General features: G+C 48.6%; 1 protein-coding gene across 1 annotated transcript in view; it reads left to right on the top strand.

Annotated features, from left to right (window-relative positions):
- The window catches only part of cd81a (CD81 molecule a), a 20,254-nt gene extending 557 nt beyond the window's left edge, over window positions 1–19,697 (top strand). Inside the window, exons 2-8 of the mRNA XM_079736805.1 lie at window positions 4,420–4,534; window positions 13,523–13,620; window positions 13,987–14,061; window positions 14,942–15,058; window positions 16,446–16,544; window positions 17,035–17,118; window positions 17,289–19,697. Coding sequence (XP_079592931.1) covers window positions 4,420–4,534; window positions 13,523–13,620; window positions 13,987–14,061; window positions 14,942–15,058; window positions 16,446–16,544; window positions 17,035–17,118; window positions 17,289–17,351 — 651 coding nt within the window. The 3' untranslated portion in view covers window positions 17,352–19,697. The remainder of the gene's footprint in view (window positions 1–4,419; window positions 4,535–13,522; window positions 13,621–13,986; window positions 14,062–14,941; window positions 15,059–16,445; window positions 16,545–17,034; window positions 17,119–17,288) is intronic.
- Window positions 19,698–21,373: the final 1,676 nt, after the last annotated feature.

Below are 21,373 nucleotides of genomic sequence, written 5' to 3'. Positions count from 1 at the left end.
ATATGTCGATGTTTATGTGTCGATGTTTATATGTCGTGGTTTATCTAACATCTATCTACCATTGGATTCAACGATACAAAATCTCAAAAAGTAGAATTGCATGGCTTGTGTTTGTGCGCGTGTGTGTGCGCGCGCGTGTGTGTTTGTGTGAGCACGCAGCGTTCATCACATTTTCCTCCTTGCGGTTGGCGGATCCCTGCGATTCTCAGTGTTGGAGTCGAGGTCCGCACTGAGAGGCGCTGAATGGAAACTATGAGTGCAGACCGCGACGCTAACGGGCCGCCCGTTACAACCTAGTTACACACAAACACACCCACACACACACACACACACACACACTCACACACACAGTGGATAATGGCTAATGATCAGGAAACATTATGTTTCCTGATGATGTAATATAATATATAAAAAAATATATATCAGAAAAGAAGAAGATGAATGACGACAAAACGTCTTTGTTGACAAAAGAGTCTTTGAATGTCGTCCCTGTGAGGGGTGGGGTCTGGGGGGGGGTACCTAATAATACGCCTCGCACATTGAGACCTCAGGAAGGAAAACCCCGCTCCACTCTGAGACTCTTGTGTTACAGGATTTGACCAATACGACCATTGATGTGTTTGCACTGTGCGTCCGACGCGGGAGTGGATGGTAATAGGTTCCCAAGTGGACACTTGAGTGCGTGACGCTAGACAACCCATAGGCTGCGGGGGAGGAGGAGATATGTGTTTGGTTAATCACCCTTTTCCTGGGTGGGGCCTGGCTCCAGAGCCGGAGGAGGATGATGTCATGGATTTAAATGGGGATCCTTGACTTGACTAATGTTGGTGCTGGATCTCCTGTTTATGTTGCTCAAAACAGAACCAGTCACTCCAGTTCAGCTTCTAGTTGGGCTGGCTGGCCTGCTTCCCTAAAGGTGGGACTGGGTGAACTGAGAACCAGTTGGGTCTGGCTGGTTGGCCTACTCTCCTTAAGGTGGCACTGGGTGAACTGGGAACCAGTTGGGTCTGGCTGGTTTGCCTACTCTCCTTAAGATGGAACTGGGTGAACTGGGACCCAGTGTGTGAGAAAACATGCCAAATGCAGCCCTTAGTGAACGTCAGTGACTTTGACTAAAACAAGAAGTTCCTCAAACTAAACGGAAGGTAGAATGTGGTCACATCTCGACACTCAAAACTAGCAACCTTCCGCCCATGTCGGGCCCTCCCTGGTTCGTCTTCTCCTGGGGGCCGCTGGTCGGAAGGACAAAGAGGATCTTCATGAAGCACGTCGAAATCCACGCGTAGATAACAACTCAAAGGCAGCACCCCGGTACGGTGGGTGGTCTGAGTCAACGGCCCCCCAGCGCCCAAACCCCCTCTCTGGGGACCCCTCCCCAAGAGCCCGGGAACCACTTAGAAGGAACCCAGTCCTGGGGGGGGGCGCGTGGAAGGGGGGGCTCTCTGAGGAGACGGAGGCTAGCCCCCCCCCGTCATAAATCAGAGCCGGCATTCAGAGGGTCTGGGGTCAGGGGTCACCGGGGAGGGGGAAAGGGGCGGGAACTGGGACTGTGTGTGTGTGTTGTGTGTGAATGTGTGTTTGTCTGCATGAATGTGTGTTGTGCGTGTTGTGCGTGTGTATAAGCATGCTAGCCGGTCAGGCAGACCAGAGCAGTGTATATATGGGATAGAGCCCAACCCCTCCCCACCCCACCCCCATCCCCCTCCTCCTTCCCGGCCCCCCTCCCCCCTGCTAGCGTGTCACACATTCTACAACTGCCATGTGCGGCAGCAGCAGGAATAGCACCCCCCCCCCCCCCATGCTCCAGTTGGCCAAACACCTCAACGCCCACCGCTCAGTCCAGGGGGAGCCCACAGGAACCATGCTCCAACGGGCCGGACCCCACCGGGACCCCTGACCCCAGCACCATGACCCCCACTCTGGGATAATCAGTTTAATGAGTTCATTCATAAATGACCTCCACATTCAGAATACATGAAGCCCCTTTTAAAGAAGGCGTGACGTTACATTCAGCTCAGATCAGAACAAAGTCATTCTCCAATGCCCCCAGGCCCATCAGTACATGATCACAGCAGAGACTGCTTCACACATGTCCTTCCTTGATTCAGCCGCACAATATGACACCGTGACTGCTTATTGGGCATAACAGCAACTTGAATCAGTCAATTAGGGCCATCCTACCAACACCTGTCCATTTCCATCTGGCGTCCTCAGGTGCAGTGTGTATATGTTTGTGTGTGTGTGTGTGTCTCAGTGTGTGTGTGTGTCTCAGTGTGTGTGTCTGCGTGTGTGTGTTTGTGTGTGTGCATATGGGTGTGCGTGTGTGTGAGAGAGAGAGAATGGGAGAAAGAGAGCGGGAGGGAGGGAGACAGAGGGAGGTCAGTAGCCCAACAGCTGAAGGGTAAATACTGGTTCGGTTGTAATGCTTTAGGTTGTGTGTCTGTTTGTGTGTGTCCTTATGTCCTTGTCCATCAACAGACATGCAGCCGCACACAGAGGCTGATTGGAGCGTTTTGTCGTCTCAGTGTGGGGCGACGGGGCTAATTTAGGATTGATTCTACCACCTGGGCGTTGGGGGATATTTTCTGCCAAATAAGGATCCGCGATAGAAATGTCTTGCATGAAATACTAGTCTAAGTATATGTTTACAGCCGTCTGTCGCAGCTGTTGCTTAGTTTTGGTTTTAGTTTGGGACCGTCTAATGAGAGCCACTGAGCCAGGCTGCAGACGTTATACTTAGACAAGGGGATTTTACCCCAATGATGGAGTTTAAAAATAAGCAGAACACAGAAGGGTCTGAGATCATGACCAAATCACCTCCCTGCTCCACAGAACCAGCGCTAACTTAAAGAGAAACATCTAGAAGTCTGAACAGAAAGCAGTACAAAACGCTCAGCGGATTGATAAAACCAATAATTCCAGGTCAAACAAATAGGAAACAGAGTTAAAGATAAATAATACAACTATGATAAAATGTAACTGGAAGTTGTCGCACCAACAAAGTACTTTGTAAGTCTCCCAAGCAGGTATTGTTGCGATGGATCCGTTGTTTACATAAACAACGGTGTAATGACTTCCTGTCATCTCCTTCATTGGTAACACGCAGAGAGCCACTCTGGGCCCAGACTGAGGGTTAGAGAGGCCCAGATGGAGAAGGGTCTGAATGTGAGACCCCTGCTCTTTTGTCTGAGAACAACAGCCTGCAGGCCCCCGGCTGGATGGGGCCGGGCTTCACGCCTTTCGTCATGGCCGTTAACATTAGACCGTCCTGACGGTATAAAGCTGTCAGGATCTGTCTCCCAGGCTCGTCTGCTGCCTCGATTCGGGTTTCCATTTTTTTGGGATCAGTTTAAACTCTGCGGTAATCCCCATGGCAACAAGTCCGGGAGGTTTTTTAAAGTATGTTTAGTTACCGGTTGTGTGTGCATGTGTTTGTGTGTGTGTGCTTGTGTGTGTGTGTGTGGGTGTATGTGTGAGTGTGTGTGTGTGTATGTGTGTGTGTGCGTGCGTCTATGTGTGTTGGGGGGGCCCTGAAGAATGCCGGTGCTAGGGGCCTCACCTCTTGGCAGTGACTCTGTTGATCTTGTTGCTAGGCAGCGGGTTGTCTCTGCACTGGAATGGACCTTAGCGAGGGAGGGAGGGAGGGAGGGAGACAGAGAGAGTGGGCGAGAGGGAGGGAGGGAGACAGAGAGGGCGGGCGAGAGGGAGGGAGACGGAGAAGGCGGGCGAGAGGGAGGGAGAGAGAGGGAGGGAGGGAGACAGAGAGGGCAGGCAAGAGGGAGGGAGGGAGACGGAGAGGGCAGGCAAGAGGGAGGGAGGGAGACAGAGAGGGCGTGTGTGAGGGAGGGGGGGAAGAGACAGAGAGGGAGGGAGGGAGACAGAGAGGGCGTGTGTGAGGGAGGGAGGGAAGAGACAGAGAGGGAGGGAGGGAGAGGTTCTGATGATTTTATGATGACTTTAAAGAACGACTAAACCTAATCCTCCAAATATTTTTAAAAGGTTAAATGATATTAATTTGACCATGTCCTCATTAGAAAGGGAATGATTAAACTGCAAATAAAATCACTATTCACTTCTTTCATAGCTTTTGCATCGGCCTAAAACTGATTTTGGCCGGTTCGTTTTTTTTTATGAATGCAAAACTCTTAATTTGCGTTTATCCAAACATTATAATCTGTGGTATAAATCAGTTGTAAGAGTAGTAATATTTAAGACGGAATATAAGTGTTGATAATTCAGATTATATCCATTGTGTAACAATAATGTGATTGTGCATCTGAATGCCCCCTCAGCATTATGAATGCACCTCAACGATTATGAATGCACCTGTAGCGTTATGAATGCACCTTAACGATTATGAATGCACCTTTAGCATCATGGGCGCACCTCTTACAGATGAGACATGATTGTGTTTTGCAGCTTGCTGGGGGGGTCATTCTGGGCGTGGCCCTATGGCTGAGACACGACACAAAGACCAGCAAGCTGCTGGACATCAAGTTTGAAGAAGCCCAGGCCCCCAGCACCTTCTACATTAGTAAGTACCGCTCCGCTCCTCTCCTCTCCTCTCCTCTCCTCTCCACTCCTCTCCTCTCCTTTCCTCTCCTCTCCTCTCCTCTCCTCTCCTTTCCTCTCCGCTCCTCTCCTCTCCTCTCCTCTCCTCTCCGCTCCTCTCCTCTCCGCTCCTCTCCTCTCCTTTCCTCTCCTCTCCTCTCCTCTCCTCTCCTCTCCTCTCTTCTCCTCTCCTTCCCTCCTCTCCTAACCTCTTTAACTTCTTCACTCACTTTCTCTCCTCTTTCTCCATATTCAGTTTGACTAATGGAAAAGTCACCAATGTTTAGTTTGTAGGCTAAAACATTGTATTTGAATTAGCAAATGGCCAGTCAAGCAGCATTGCTCTTATTTAGAGGAGACTCAGCTTCATATCATTTGTTTTCTCTGCGGTAAGTATCTGTCTCTGCTTTACAGAAGAGCCTGTGTGTGCATCGGGTTCTTTCCACATTAAAGGAGTGGCCATGCCAACTGCAAAATCACCACATTTTCCACATTAAGGGAAGTTGTTGCAGAACAATCCAAAGTTGCAAAAGCTGTTTGCTGTACGATGTGGATTGCTTAAATTAATATTCACATTGAACACCGAACATGAACATATACTCTGGTGTAGAGTGTGGCAGACGGACGTGTTGGTAGAGTATCAGGGGAAGTGGTTGTGGCAGTGATGAGTAACACAATACACATGAATAAATTATATAGACTGACTGATCGATCGATCAGCATTATTATTCATTGGAATGTATTGATTGATGGTAAACGTATTCAAAAGCATTCATACTTTATGTTTTAGAATCAGTCGAATGGCGCTTGAGATTTAATTGAGTTTCAGTTTGGCAGAAATATAAAAAGCCTTTCAATATCTTATTTAATTAAAAACCTAAACTTAATAAAAAATGTAACTGTTTTGTTCTTTTTTTAAGAACTCTTCTAAAACAGATGGACTGTTATTGGCATGTTGTCATGTATCTCTGCCTAAAGTTAGACATGAATTGACCATTCAGTTTGCTGGAGGTCTGAGGAATGCTGTTTGTTTCAATCTCACTCTGAGGAATGAATCCATGAATCAATGAGTCCACCTCCATATTGATGACCAGGGTACGTAAACATGCTGTAATACGTTCTGCTTAGCTGTTTCTGTCCCTTTTTCCAAAACAATACAGACATTTCTTAATTATGTCGAAAATAGAAAAAAAAATCCAATAAACGGTCCATTGTATGAGGAAGCAGGCAGTAGTTGGTCTGGCGGGTGGATTGGCTTAGTCGGTTATCACATTAATACTTAGTTAACATGAACTCACCATTATGGCGCTTTTCCACGAGGGCTGCGCTTCGGACCCAGCACGCCTCAGCCCAGTAGTGCCTCAGCCCGCGGTATAGCCCAGCTCCGATACGGCTTGTGATAGGGCGGGGTTTAAGCTGTATGGCGATAGCCGCGGGAGCTACGTAAGCATCGGGATCTCATAGCAGCCTGACACAGTGTAGCCTGCTTATAAATCCAAGGAAAAAGAAGAACGCACACACTGAACAAAGACCAACAATGTAGGCCGTCCAAGAAGGACGGCAAACTTTTGCGCGACATTTTCTTCAATAAACACAGCTTTATTTAGCTTTTTACGAAGCACACTCTACACCAGAAGCACTTTTGGCGGTGGAAACGCGATCCGTGCTGCATCTTTGCAAACTGAACCGACCTGCACCCTCCGGTGGAAATGCGCCATAAGTAAAATGAACACCATTAGTAAATGCATATTCACGCTTTAACTGATGTTAATTATTGGTTAATGAATGCACCTTCATGTAAAGTGTAGCACATCATCTGTAGTAAAAGTGTTATAATATGTTTCCAGTTGCATACTTTCCATACATTTCCAGGCACTTTCCTTTCCACTTTGGTCAAAGAGTACATTGTGCTATTGTTAATCCTCCCAGTGCCCGCTGTGTACAGGAAGCTGCTTCACGCCCCACCTCATGCACCCCAACGCTCGGTACAAACAGCTGCTCCTCAGGAGTATCTCCCCCCTATTGTCCTCGCCGAGCAGACGGGCCATGGATCAGGGGGAGGGAGCACAACCACATCCAGATGTGAGCGCAGTTGAAAAGTATCCAAGACCGCTGGTATTTCGAGTGGAGCCGCTGAGGCCGGCCCCAGCCGAGGCAGGGCAGTTCAGGAACCTTCGCTGGGGAACGAAGGTCTCAGGCCCCCCCCTGGTGGGACACGGGCCATCCTGGGCCGGGTGAGGACCTCCTCCCCTTTCTAGAGAGAGGCTGGGGGTGAGGGGGTAGAGAGGCTGGGGTGAGGGGGTAGAGAGGCTGGGGTGAGGGGGTAGTCCTGCTTCATGTTCTACGGGGACAGTAACCTGATCTGGAGGAGCGGCGGTGAGCTGGAAAATGTTAGTGTTGAGAACCGCAGGTCTAAATATTGACGTTGAACAGAGAAAGAGAAAGAGGACGAGGATGACGAGGATCTTGGCTTCATGTTGGGTTCCCTCAACGAGGGTTAGTTGGTTGGTGTACTGGGTGGTGTACTAGGTGGTGTACTGGGTGGTGTACTGGGTGGTGTACTGGGTGGTGTACCAGGTGGTGTACTGGGTGGTGTACTAGTTGGTGGACTGGGTGGTGTACTAGGTGGTGTACCAGGTGGTGTACTAGGTGGTGTACGGGGTGGTGTACTGTAGGTGGTGTACTGGGTGGTGTACTGTAGGTGGTGTACTGGGTGGTGTACTGTAGGTGGTGTACGGGGTGGTGTACTGGGCGTTGTACTGTAGGTGGTGTACGGGGTGGTGTACTGTAGGTGGTGTACTGGGTGGTGTACTGTAGGTGGTAGACTGGGTGGTGTACTATAGGTGTAGGGGTCTTTGTGATAAAGCAGGAAGTTCTCCATCACTCCACTTGGAATGCTCCCACTATTGTTCCCAGGGTTCACTTTGTTCGCCGTTCCTTTTTGGGTATCATTTTCTGTATGTGTGTGGGGGTTGTGGGTGTGCGTATCGGTGTGTGTGTGTGTGCGTATGTGTGTTGAGGATTATCAAAGTTAGTCAGCGTAATAATTCTTCCCCACTTTTTGAATGACCGGGAGTGATATGGGTGGGGCTGGAAAATGTGTTGTGAAATGAAGGAAGATTACGTTGGAATGCAGAAAAAAAAAAGTTTTGTGATGATTAACGGATCAGCCGTGTGAATGAACTCCCCTGAACCTTCCTGTCTTCCTCAACCCCGGAGCGAAGCTTCGTGACGTCCGTCTTTGATGTGTTGTGAAGTCAGGAGGCTCTTCTTGTGTTTTGCACGAGAGAGAGTGTTTAATGGGAGGCTGTTTGTAGTTTTTTCTCTGGTCCTCATGTGGCTCTCTGGGGCCCACCCGGGTGGCACCAGACAGAGACTGTGAGTCACAATCATGTGGCGGCACGCGGTGTGACACGCACACACACACACGCACACACACACACACACACACATCATACAATTCACTGTTTTCCAAGATTTCAAACTGATTTAAAACATTCCAATCTAATATCCAACTTTGTCGAAGGGTAGTGCAGCTCCTATCTGAACTCTGTCGTGTGTGACATGTCTCCTAGCTGCTAGAAGTGCGCATTACTGAAGTGGCGTGACATTTTCTATACATACATCGCACATGGCTGCCAAGAAACAGAAGAAAAGGGGGACAAGAGTCACATGACCCCAAACTGGGTGGGGCTGGTGGAGTCTGGACTCTGGTCCTTAGTGGGTCTGGTCTCTGCTGGTCTGGACTCTCTGCTGGTCTGGTCTAGGGATGGGCATTTGAAGGCATATCAGTATTCGAATATCCGATAAAAAGAATTAGAGTAACCGGTTAACCGAACTACGGAAGAAAAAAAAAGAGTGTAGCTCACTCATAATGTAGCCTGAAGTTCTTCCGTGATCTGGCCTTCACTAAACAAATGTATTTGTTTTCCATCTATTAGTCAAATAAATAAGGAAATCAAATCCAGTTTGTCAATTTATTGAGCATTTTAGAAGGAAAAAGACACTCGAAATCAGTATGCTGAATCGAAACGAGTTGAAACGAAACCATCATTTATGACAAGAATATGAATGAACAGTATTGCATACTTAAGGCACAAACTGAAATTAGATTAAAGTAAATTTAAGGCACCAACTGAATAGATTCAAGTAACTGAAGCACAACAGCAAAAAGTACAAGTACTTGTGGGCTTGGATATCAACAGAACTCCACTTGCAACGCATGGGCCTGCCTCGCATTACGCATGATGCGCATATAACAAAACAAAAATATATTATGTGTAAGACGGAAATACAGTATGTCTAAAACATTTCCAGTTAACATAACACATAAGCCCACCTACTGAAACACTGAAAGACTCTCCGTTGGAACGGAGGTTGCCGGTATAGCCAAGTATTCCAAGTATTAAATGGCATTAGAATACACGTTTAATGAAAAATATGTAATTAATATAGCTAATGAATATATTTAATTAACTGTAAGCAAAAAAAATTAAAAATCCGCTAAAGCTAAAGTAGAATACCCACGTCATTTCGAATAATCAAATACTCGAATAACCGTGCCCACCCCTAGTCTGGTCTCTCTGCTGGTCCTCAGAGCCAGTGGGTCTGGTCTCTGCCGGTCTGGTCTCTCTGCTGGTCCTCAGAGCCAGTGGGTCTGGTCTCTGCCGGTCTGGTCTCTCTGCTGGTCCTCAGAGCCAGTGGGTCTGGTCTCTCTCCGCCCGCAGCCTGTCTGAGTCACCAGGGAAGGTCGAGAAGAGGAAAGTGTTTCTCAAGGAAACCTGGAAACAAAACAGCGGCTCTGGAGAAACCCAGAAGAAAGGGGAAGGAGGAGAAGGGAGAGTCAGAAAGAGACAAGAGACAGGGAGTCAGAAAAGAGACAGGCAGTCGGAGGAGAGACAGGCAGTCGGAGGAGAGACAGGGAGTCAGAGGAAAGACAGGCAGTCGGAGGAGAGACAGGCAGTCGGAGGAGAGACAGGGAGTTGGAGGAGAGACCAACCAGAGTCCGCGGGATTCTGGACCTTTAGAACAGATAAACATCGGCACTCAGACACGTCTTAATCTCAAATGTTTGACTAGAAAACTATATCTACAAAAAGTGCTCCACATCCAGAGTCTAGAAAGGCTGATGGGGAAGCTTGTTTTCCATCCAAGCGGCAGCTAAGAGGGGTGCTTGTTTACTGGGGGGAGGCTGAGGCTCCACCCGCTCTGCCCACAAACAATCCCCAACCTCCCCCAGACAAACCCCACCCAGACGGGCCCAGCAAGGGGGGGGGGGCTTTCTGCCCGCCACACAATCTTAATGATTACATCCTGCCAATCGCATAAAGCCCCTCTCTCCACCAGAGGGGTGGGCGGGAGGGAAAGCATGTGGTCAGGGAGAGAAAAAACACATAGTTCGACCTTCAGTCCCTCCCCTCCCCCGCTACAAACCTCCCTCCCTCCACCCCTCCTCCTCCTCCCTCACCAAGGATTTTTCTTCTCATTCGCTCATTTGCTAATTTCTTTCCACTGTCGTCCGCTCCTCATCTGGTTGTGATTACCGCCTTCTAGCGCCGAGTCCTCCTCCATCGCTCGCCTCCTGCTCCCCTCTCCTGCTCCCCTCTCCTTCTCCCCGCTCTCTTCCTCACTCTGCACATCTGTGTTCGCGTTCCCGTCGCTTTACAGCGCTCTGAAGCCGTCACATTCCTCTTGTTGTTCCACATAATCGAACCTATTCTTCCCATCGGCCTCCTGATCTTTATGTGTCCTGTGTGGGGACCGGATCTGCCAGGCCGTTTTTCTATTGTTGGGTCCGAGTAAACTTAGAACTCAGGAAGTCATTGTCTTCCTTCTCTGTGGTGAAGCGTTCTTTTTACACACTGTGACATTGAGCTAAGATTTAACCCTGAGGTGGACCAGGATCTTTGTAGGTCTTATACCCCCCCCCCCCCCCATAGATACTTCACTTCCCTCAACTATAAAGTGTGATTCTGGTACTTAATGGTGACTTGCTTTAGCTTCCTACACAACGTGGAAACATCAAAGACGATTTCTCAGTCTGCTCCTGGGTGTACTGGGGGCTGGGAGGGGCGTTCAGCATTCATCTTGTTTAATAGGAGGATAAAGTCAGCGTTAATGAACAACTGTTTCTCCTCATCGTTCACAGCTCCCCCTCTCAGCCAGTTGGCGTCGTGATGTTTCATATGGAAACATAAGACGTGATTCTGCTGCGGTAGCTCTGGGTGAAGCGGGCTTCACTTCTCTGTGCAACAGCAGAGTTAATGTTTGACAGAAGTTTAACTATCTGCTGTATTTTAGACCTAAAACCTTGGAGCCTCTGCTTCTGTTGTAATACACTATTTATACCATTTTCATTGACCTGATTTAGTCGTTAGAAAGATTTGGTGGTGCGATGACCCTACCAGTCAATATTGAAATAGAATAGGTTAAAAAGATGGAGAAACATTTTTGTCATTTTGGGATTTTAGAAAGATGCTTGTATTTCCCCCCATGCAAATTTAAAACACTTACAAATGGTCTAATTTCTTAATTACCAAATAAATGTGCTATTTCATTCAAAGTATTGGATGAAGGAGGAGGAGCAGGAGGTTAAGAAGGAGGGGAGGAGGGGCAAGAGGAGAAGGAGCAGAAGGAGGAGTAGGGGGGGGGAGGAGCAGGAGGAAAATAATATGTTTAAGAGAGCAAACGGCATCTAAGGAGGCTGGGAGGGGTGATCTGTGTGGGGAGGGAGGGGGAGGAAAGGCGTGGCCATTTGTCCCGACCCACTGCCCACCCCCCCCAACCCTAAGCAACAGTCGGTCCGATGATGTCATTTATAGGAATTGATAGGTCTGTGGTCAGGGAGAGATAGAGAGAGGGTGAGGGACATAGAGAGAGAGAGAGAGAGAGAGAGAGAGAGAGAGAGGGATGGTGGTCTTGGCTTCCGTCCACAAAGTGGTGGAGAGCGACCAGCACTTGGTCAGTCGCCAAAATATCAATTTGTATATCACCCTCCCCCCCCAGATCAGTGGGTGGCTGGGGGGGGGGACTCTAATGAAGATGTTTGCTTATGGCAAAGAAAAGGCGTGGCATCACAAAATCTTTGTACGCGAGTGTGTGTATTTCTGTGTTGTGTGTGTGTGTGTGTCTGTATTGTTGTGTAAGTGTGTGTGTGTTTGTAAGTGTGTGTGATAATGTGCATTTGTGTGTATCTCTGTATGCGTTTGTTTGGGTGTGTGTATGTGTGTAGCCAAATGTGTGTGTGTATCTGTGTATTTACGTGCATGTGCATGCAGGTGTGTGTGTGAGTGTACGCAGGCCCATGTGCGTGTACAGTACGTGTAGGCGAGTGTGTGTGTGTAGGTGTGTGTGTGTGTGTGTGTGTGTGTGTGTGTGTAGGTGTGTGTGTGTGTGTGTGTGTGGGTTGCAGGCCGTTGATGCATGGAATAGCAGAGCAGAGCCTCAGCGATGGGCGGCGACCAGTTAGTGGTTCACAATCAAGTTAGGGCCCCGATTACATTAGGCTACCGGGGCCGGGGCCCCAGCAACACAGGGGGGAGGGGGGAGGGAGGATGGCTTGGGGGGAGGGAGAGATGTGGGAGGGAGGGAGGCAGTGGGAGGGAGGGAGGATGGAGGGAGGGAGGGGGGAAGGGAGACACAGGTAAATAGAATCCGATAGAGGCGCCTAGGGAGAGAGAGGCGGGCTGCGTCCCCTTTCCACTGAGGGGCAGAGCTGCCTGACGCCGTCGAATCCAAGGCATTTCTCCTGGTAGCTTTTGGCCGGTGCTCCGAACACTTTCCCCGAGACTAACGATGCATTATCAGCGCTCCACCACATCACTCCTCCCCCGCTTGGCACGCTCAGACAACATTCATTGGTCGATTCCAAATAGCTTGGTTCTCATAAAGAAAAAGGGTCCATTTAGTATAGTGCTATGACTAAGAACTACTAGCCTGGCTATTGCAGGCCAAGTTCAATCGTAGATTCCACGTTGGTCTGGGGAAGCTGCTGTCATTTTCTTCAGCACAAGAGGCGTGATAGACAGGCCTAGTTCAACTGACTCTGTACGCAATTGGCTGCTTGCCGTAGCTTCCCTGTCATTATTGTGTTAACCAGCCAATAGTGCGCCAGGGGGATTGCCAGCTTGGTGATTGGCTCCCACAAAAACATATAGGATGCAGAAAGAAATGTATTGCTCTTCTCCAGACCCTTCTGCAGGGCGAACTTAAATCGCTGGCAGAATGGGCTGGGGGTACCCAGTTTAAAGAACTACTGTACCCAGAAGCCTCGTGGGCGCTCCCTGTCTGTCGCACCCTGCCGTGACATCACAGGTGTGAAGGCTTTGTGGAAGGTCCCGGTGGCAGTACTCCAAACACGAAACAAAAGTGAAACAATCCAGAGAACTGTTTCGGGGCTCACATTACAGGCCCCTGACCGCGTTCAGAAGAGGAGCAGGGAGGCTGGCAGCGCATGTACGTGTGGTGCCCCCTGCTGGCCATACATTGCTATTTTTCTCAGAAGATAAAATGGAGTCGAGAATGCAAGTGTAAATAATAATGAAATGACTGATTCTGAGCTATGTCCCAGATGTTGTAGTATCCCCCATAAACACGCACACACACTCAGAATGTTGTATAATCATAAGCGTCTTCATCTTTTAAAGGTAAACACATCTAAAGAGCATCTCTATACATCGTCTGTTAAACTTGCAGTCTCGGTTTTATGGCCACATATCAGATTTTTTCGAGTATTTCTTCTACTTTCATATTTATCTTATCTTATTTGTGTATATATATTGTATCTTATCTTGTGTATATATTTGATTACACAAGACATTAAGTTATGCTGTAAAATACCTGTGTCTCACTTCAAACTTTACAAAATTTCAAAAATACTTGAGACACACACACACACACACGCACACACACACACACACGCACAGGGCCCCCACCAGCTCGGGAATAGCTGACCGTTGACCTCTCGTTCTAGGCGTCTATATCCTGATTGCCGTCGGAGCCGTGATGATGGTTGTAGGTTTCCTCGGTTGCTATGGCGCCATCCAGGAATCGCAATGCCTCCTGGGAACTGTGAGTCAATAACAACAATATTTGTCTGTTGCATTGTGCTCAGATACATTGAGAAAGACGATAGCTATTATTTAATTAAAAACTTTGTATACAGTTGTTGTATTCAGATTAAAGTCACAATTTAAACATTCAATTGCAAAAACATAAACTTTCTGATTGAAAGTATGTTTGCGGAAATTCAATTCTTCTTGATATTTGATAGTTAAAAAAAGTATGTTAATACAAAACATAATAACAGTAACATGTAAGAATCCCCCAGCAAAGGAAACTCACATTTGTCTCATTGAATCATTCACTGGGGGAGAGCGGTGGTTTGAAGCAATGGGCTGAGCTTGTCTGATGATCTTTGTCTGTGGTCCTCTGCAGTTCTTCGCATGCCTGGTGATCCTGTTCGCCTGCGAGGTGGCTGCGGGCATCTGGGGCTACATGCACAAGGACACAGTAAGACTCACTCTCTCACCATTCACTCTCTCACTCACTCACCGTAACCCAGCATCACGGGTACATACACAAGGACACAGTAAGACTCACTCTCTCACTCACTCACTCACCATTCGCTCTCTCAATCAATCACCGTAACCCAGCATCACAGGTACATGCACAAGGACACAGTAAGACTCACTCTCTCACTCACTCACTCACTCACTCACTCACCATTCACCCTCTCACTCACTCACTATAAACCAGCATCACGGGTACATGCATAAAGACAGGGTGAGACTCACTCACTTACTCACTCACTCACTCACTCACTCACTCTAAACCAGCATCACTGGTACATGCATAATGACATGGTGTGACTCACTCACTCACTCACTCACTCTCTCACCATAAACCAGCACCACGTGTGTCAGTGCGCCAGTCAGCGAACATCTTGAAACAGAATTAGAAGTTCCAGAAACAGCCACCTCCCAGTCTGTCCAGGCCTTGTTCTACACTGAGCTACATCGTGAAGTAATCCGACCCAAATGATTTGATCTTATAACACGTCTGGGCTGAATACTGGATTCTGTCGGTCAGGACATTCCACTGTGTGTCACTGCTGAAGAGAAGAACGCAGCTGTGATGACAGACTGTTGCTATGGCTACAGATCTTCAACCATAGAAGCGAACAGACAACATGTTTTTGATATTATCTTTGTGTTAGACGATTAACTTCTTAATTAAAACTTCTTAAAGCTGTGGTATAAGCAGAAATATTCGTCAGGTTATTTCGCTAAAACGACCTGACTCGCTCCCGACACAATGACATGTGACGTGAGCATGTGACTGTTGTATGATGTGTCATGTGTCTGTTGTGTCATGTGACTGTGCCCGCCAGGTGACCAAGGAGATGATCAACTTCTACGACTCGATTTACGACAGGGCGATCTCCAACACCGTGACGTCCGATAAGAGAGAGGCCGCCGCCTCCGTGCTAAGGGGCTTCCACGAGACGGTATGCTAAGCTACGCTAGCCCCTAGGTCACGCTAGCCCCTACGTCACACTAGCCCCTAAGTCACACTAGCCCCTACGCTAGCCCCTAAGTCACACTAGCCCCTACGCTAGCCCCTACGTCACGCTAGGCCCTAAGTCACACTAGCCCCTAAGTCACACTAGCCCCTACGTCACACTAGCCCCTACGCTAGCCCCTACGTCACACTAGCCCCTACGCTAGCCCCTAAGTCACACTAGCCCCTACGCTAGCCCCTACGTCACGCTAGGCCCTAAGTCACACTAGCCCCTAAGTCACACTAGCCCCTACGTCACACTAGCCCCTACGCTAGCCCCTACGTCACACTAGCCCCTACGCTAGCCCCTACGTCACACTAGCCCCTACGCTAGCCCCTACGTCACGCTAGGCCTTAAGTCACACTAGCCCCTAAGTCACACTAGCCCCTACGTCACACTAGCCCCTACGCTAGCCCCTACGTCACACTAGCCCCTACGCTAGCCCCTACGTCACACTAGCCCCTACGTCACGCTAGCCCCTACGCTAGCCCCTACGTCACACTAGCCCCTACGCTAGCCCCTACGTTACGCTAGGCCCTACGTCACGCTAGCCCCTACGTCACACTAGCCCCTAAGCTAGCCCCTACGTCACACTAGCCCCTATGCTAACCCCTACACTAGCCCCTATGCTAGCCCCCACACTAGCCCCTACGTCACGCTAGCCCGTACACTAGCCCCTACGCTAGCCCCTACGTCACACTAGCCCCTACGCTAGGCCCTACGTCACGCTAGCCCCTACGCTAGCCCCTACGTCACACTAGCCCCTACGCTAGCCCCTACGTTACGCTAGGCCCTACGTCACGCTAGCCCCTACGTCACACTAGCCCCTAAGCTAGCCCCTACGTCACACTAGCCCCTATGCTAGCCCCTACACTAGCCCCTATGCTAGCCCCCACACTAGCCCCTACGTCACGCTAGCCCGTACACTAGCCCCTACGCTAGCCCCTACGTCACACTAGCCCCCATGCTAGCCCCTATGTCACGCTTGCCCCCACACTAGCCCCTACACTAGCCCCCACTAGGCCCTACGTCACACTAGCCCCTACGTTAGCTCTACGTCACACTAGCCCCTACGCTAGCCCCTAAACTAGCCCCTACTTCACGCTAGCCCCTGCGTCACGCTAGCCCCTGCGCTATGCCCCTAGCCCCTAATATATGTAACTTTAAACAATATATAAATATATATATTGTATAATAGTACATATATACTACACACATACAATATATAATTATATTTATATCACTAGATCTTTTGTATTGATATGCTATTTTAATAAATATGATGTATAAAAAATGTGCATGTACATTTAAATATATATTGTCTCCTCTCCAGCTGGACTGCTGCGGTAAAGGACAGATCACCAGTGTGTTAACCTCACTGACAGACAGTCTGGGGATAACCGCCATCTGCCCCAAGGGCGGCATCGCCATCGTGAGTCTGACCCCCCCACCCCTGAGCGAGGAGTTACCGTCCTGTGACCGTACCTGACAAGTAGGCGGTTCTTGACCGTGTCAAGAACCGCCTACTTGTCAAGAAGAGGTCCTGATTGACATGGAAGCACGACCAATCACAGGCTGTATGCCGGGAACAGTACTTCTGTAACAATTGACCCGTTTTTAAACAAACCTCCTTTTCTAATGTGATTGATGACGATCGCTCAGCGGTTGGCCAAATACTGGGACTGACAACGCAGACAGCCAATGAGAGGCCTGCCCTGAGCTCTAGGTATCGGACAGGGCGGGTGATGGTGACGTGGGGCTCCAACGAGGTTAGCCGTGCGTTTAGCCGTCAGTAGTCTGAATTAGGTGATCATTCAGGAGGCTCATGGTCTGAATGAGGGGATCATTCGGGGGCTGTGGAGGGTAAGCTGGTTGCTGAAGCTGTTGTGGTGATGTTGTTCATCTTTACTTTTCCCTGACAGAACTGTCACACCAGGATCGAGGAGCTGTTCACTGATAAGATCTACCTGATCGGCATCGCCGCCCTGGTGGTCGCTGTGATCATCGTGAGTGTTTGGGTCTTAGTTAAACGTGATGACCTCTAATGCGGAATCAATTAAATACATGATCTTATTAAATATGGAAAATAACCCAACATCTTTCCTTTTCTTCTCTCTCCTCTGTCTTCTTTCTCGCTCTGTCTGTCGGTCTGTCTCTCTGTCTGTCTCTCCCTCAGATCTTTGAGATGATCTTCAGCATGGTTCTATGCTGTGGGATCCGCAACAGCCCGGTGTACTAGAGCACCAGGGGGGCTCCCCCAAGATATAATGGAAGGACCCCTTTATGTCCTCCTCCTCCTCCTCTCTCTGTACATGTATCTGTATCTCCCTTCACTCGACCATCCCTCTCTCTCCCCCCTCCCTCTCTCCCCCCCTCTCCCTCACTCTCTCCCCCTCCCTCTCTCTGTTACCCCCCTCTCCCCCTCCCTCTCTCTGCTACCCCCAGTGGCTGTATTGTGTAACTGCCCCTCTCCCCCCACCCTCTCTCTGTTACCCCCGGTGGCTGTATTGTGTAACTGCTTGCTGGATCTGTAGTCGTCGTCGTCAGGAGGAGGAGCGGGGGGCGTCTGTACCCTGCCACCGCTGCTCCTCTTCTCCTTAGTCGAAGATGCTGTTTCGTATTTGACCAGAGCTGCCCTTCAACACACGCGCACACACAGGCACACAAACACACACACACAGTACAGAAACACACACACGCACCACACCACACGCCCCACAAGTTCAACCGAATGCAAAGCTTCACTTTTCTTTAGTTTTTTGTTCCTTCTGACCTTCACCGTGTTCACGCTGAAGTCTGTACTCTTTTTATCCGCTTGAACGTAGAGAATTCCTCTTTTTCCACTGTTTTATGTATAAACTGTATATAAATATATATGATAGCAGTGGTTTATGACTGCATAAGCATGGTTGTTGTACTAGACTCCTCTATAGTGTTAATGCTTGTTTGCCTTGCCTTGACCAACCACTAAGAGCTTGAGAGCTGGTAGCCTGGCTAGACATGACAGAACCGCGATGCAGGCCGACCTACTGCAGTTAGCATCATGACAGAACCGCGATGCAGGCCTAGCTACTGTCGCTAGCATCATGATAGAACCGCGATTCAGGCCTAGCTACTGTCACTAGCATCATGATAGAACCGCGATGCAGGCCTAGCTACTGCAGCTAGCATCCCTAGCGCGCACGTGCACACACACAGACACACACGTATACATACATACAAACGCACCCACACACACGCATGTATACATGGATACAAATGCGCAGACACGCACACACACACACACACGCATATGAAGACCTCCCTGCCTTACAGACCATTCTTACCATCCAGTCACCTCACAGTGGGTCCGTGTGGGTCGGGGCGCGAGGAGACATTAGAGACGCACCCTGGGGTGCCTGGCTCTGGGCCATGTGATCCCCATTCCCCAGGTTTATAATACGTACCACACTTTACCCTCACCCTCAGGAAGGGAACCCACCTGATTATCATGTCTAGGAAGGCGTAGCGATCGCTATGGACGCAGCGACAGGCCTGATTTCATCGCGGGTCATCCAGGGCCGAGCCACGCCCTGTCGTTGGGTCCTCTATCATTCGATGGCTCAGAGTACTTCTTTTAAGGCCGCCAAATCGTTGGGCTCGATGCCCGGCGAACACATAGATTATAGACTCTATAATCTATGTGTATAACCTGCGAGAGCTACTCTAATTTGATCGGGGCCCTACACTGCTGCAGTATTCACGGCTCACCACTAGAGATCAGACGTCTTCCACTGCCAGCTTTGGGTTGATCTGGTAGTTTTATTTAGTCCAAACGGTCTGGGGGATTCGGGTTGCACGTTCAGAGCCAGTCCACCGATAGATGCTGACACCTGCAATTCAGGCAACAACAAAACAAGCATTAATTTTCTCGCTCCGCTCCCTCCTACACCACACTGCCACACACACAATTGTAATATCTAACACGCATCCTCCACACCTTCCGCGTAACCAGAAGCATTTCTGTTATCGTCTCCGCACGACAGCCGTGTCTTGCTAACTAGTTAAAGCTATGGTGAGATAAGCGAACATATGTCTTGTAACATGTACAGATCTGTACGATTCTAATTAAAACTATGAAGACTGTGCTAAGACAATGTATGCCTTTTTATTGTGATCACTTTGTCTAATACGCTTCGAGGGTTATGGTGACGGTTCCTCTGCAGTGGAGGTCAGACTGTCACCAAGTTGTCCTCGGTGATAGATATACTCGGTGTCCTGTGGTTGGAGGTCCAGGATGAGGAGTCCATCCCACGGTCCTGCCTCAGTGTGAACCAGGTCGACTCAGTGAACTGCCAGTGATGGAACCAGGTGCGCCTTATGTTGCACAGCGTGGTGACAGCAACCTCAGCGCGCTGCATTGGCACCGCACCTACAAGCCTTCTCTCTTCGGTGTGCCCAAATATTAAGGGATTAAATGTATTTTACAAATAATCGAGTTGTCTTCCTATCTTTTTTTCCGCCCGTGCTAAAGTTTGTATGTTGGGATGTTCTAGGTGGAAACAGGCCCTCAAGTTCATATTCAATAAAAGTGTTTTTGAATTCAGCCTGGTGGTCCTTATTAGAACAGAAGGAGAACCTTAACTGCAGGCTGTGTTCACTGCGATTATAACGAGAGTGGCAAAAAGTTACAAAAGAAAGAAAAAAAGAAAGTTATCAGAGAAGTGAAGTTTATAATAATAATAATAATACTTTGGATTAGTCAAACAGGGTAATAACAAAGACTATAATTGGTGATAGTACAAAATAGTTGATCACTGAACTGACAAACGGTAACACTTTACGATAAGGGTACATTGACTAACTTATTAACTTAATTAACATTAGTTAATGCAGTAAAAAGTATTATATATCATTAGAATAGGTTTTTGGGTTAGTGGCTTAGGTATTAATGTATGCATTATTTAATAGGGTTAACCCTACCTTAGTTATGAACACCATTAGTAAAGGATTACTAGACTATTAGTTCACTGTTAACTCTGTTAGATAATGCTTATTACAGTTGCATAACTGCAATTTATGTAAATGAATGGACAATTAGTCGAACCTTATTGTAAGTTGCAACCTGATAAACCATGATGACATAAACACAATATAGTTCTACATGTTTAAATAGATCATGAGTGAGTGACCCGGCCCTTCTAGATCTCTCTTCCTTCCACATTAGTTGCTGCTGCGTGAATCCAGACGTCCAACCACAGTCCTGCTGCTGACAGAAGGCCTCTGCATGCTGCTGAGGAGACCCAGCGAGATCCGCCCGGATCCGGTCTGTACCAGGGCGGCCCGGGTCTGACCCACCTGGACTCCTCCACCGCGGACGATAGGATCCAGATGAACCCGCTCGGGAGGAATGCCTTTGAGTTCCCGACACACTCCCATGAAATCATCCTTCGACTCCCAAGAGTGTGTGGACGATACAAGCAGGTCCACAGTGACATTAGCCTATATAGACTTTAAAGTATGGACCAGGACTTCCAGAACCGTCTGTTGGATCTTCTGGCCCGGGCCTACAACAGATATTTTGCAGTTAAAAAAGTGACCTAATAAAAAAAAATCTAAATTGTTTATCAACAAAAGTCTTCCCCTTTTTCGTCCTCAAACATACTGTGGCGAGAAGCGCGGGAAAGACGAGACGGGAGCCCAGGTTAAGCGGTTATGCAACTCTCGCGCCCCTTACATCGCACGACTACGAGAGTTGCCTTTATTGAACAGACACACATGACACACCAAAACCACGCCCACGGTCGCCACAATACTAACGATAAACTGAAACAGCGAGGCGTGTACAGACGAGCACGATGTGTGTGACGTTTATTGGATTCAGCGTCATCCCCTGAGGCCCTTGGAGCGACCTACTGAGGGGCCACGACGCGCAGTTTGAGAGCCCCCGGCCAAGATTGACATAAGCATTGTCCGTCTGCGTTACGCTGCGGCCTGAAACAGGTGAGAGGACTAACTCACCGGCCTGCGAGCGGACCTCCTCTCGCTCGGTCGACTGGACCGGTCAGCGGTCGCGAGCTGAACATCTGGACATCTGATCATCTAACATCGGAACATCTGAACTCTTGGCAGCGTCTTCTGTTTCCCTGAAATTTGTTTTCTCAGGAAGAAGTTTATTATAATTGTTTCAAGATTCAAGACCTTTATTTGTTTCAGAAGGGAAAATGTTTCTGCCAGAATATAAATAAAAATAGAAAACCACACAGAGTGAGACAATCACAC

This window comes from Pollachius pollachius (assembly GCF_949987615.1).
Source record: "Pollachius pollachius genome assembly, chromosome: 5".
Taxonomy (NCBI): Eukaryota; Metazoa; Chordata; class Actinopteri; order Gadiformes; family Gadidae; genus Pollachius; species Pollachius pollachius.
Note: the sequence above shows the minus strand (reverse complement) of the source record. Positions and strands in the feature narration are given on the sequence as shown.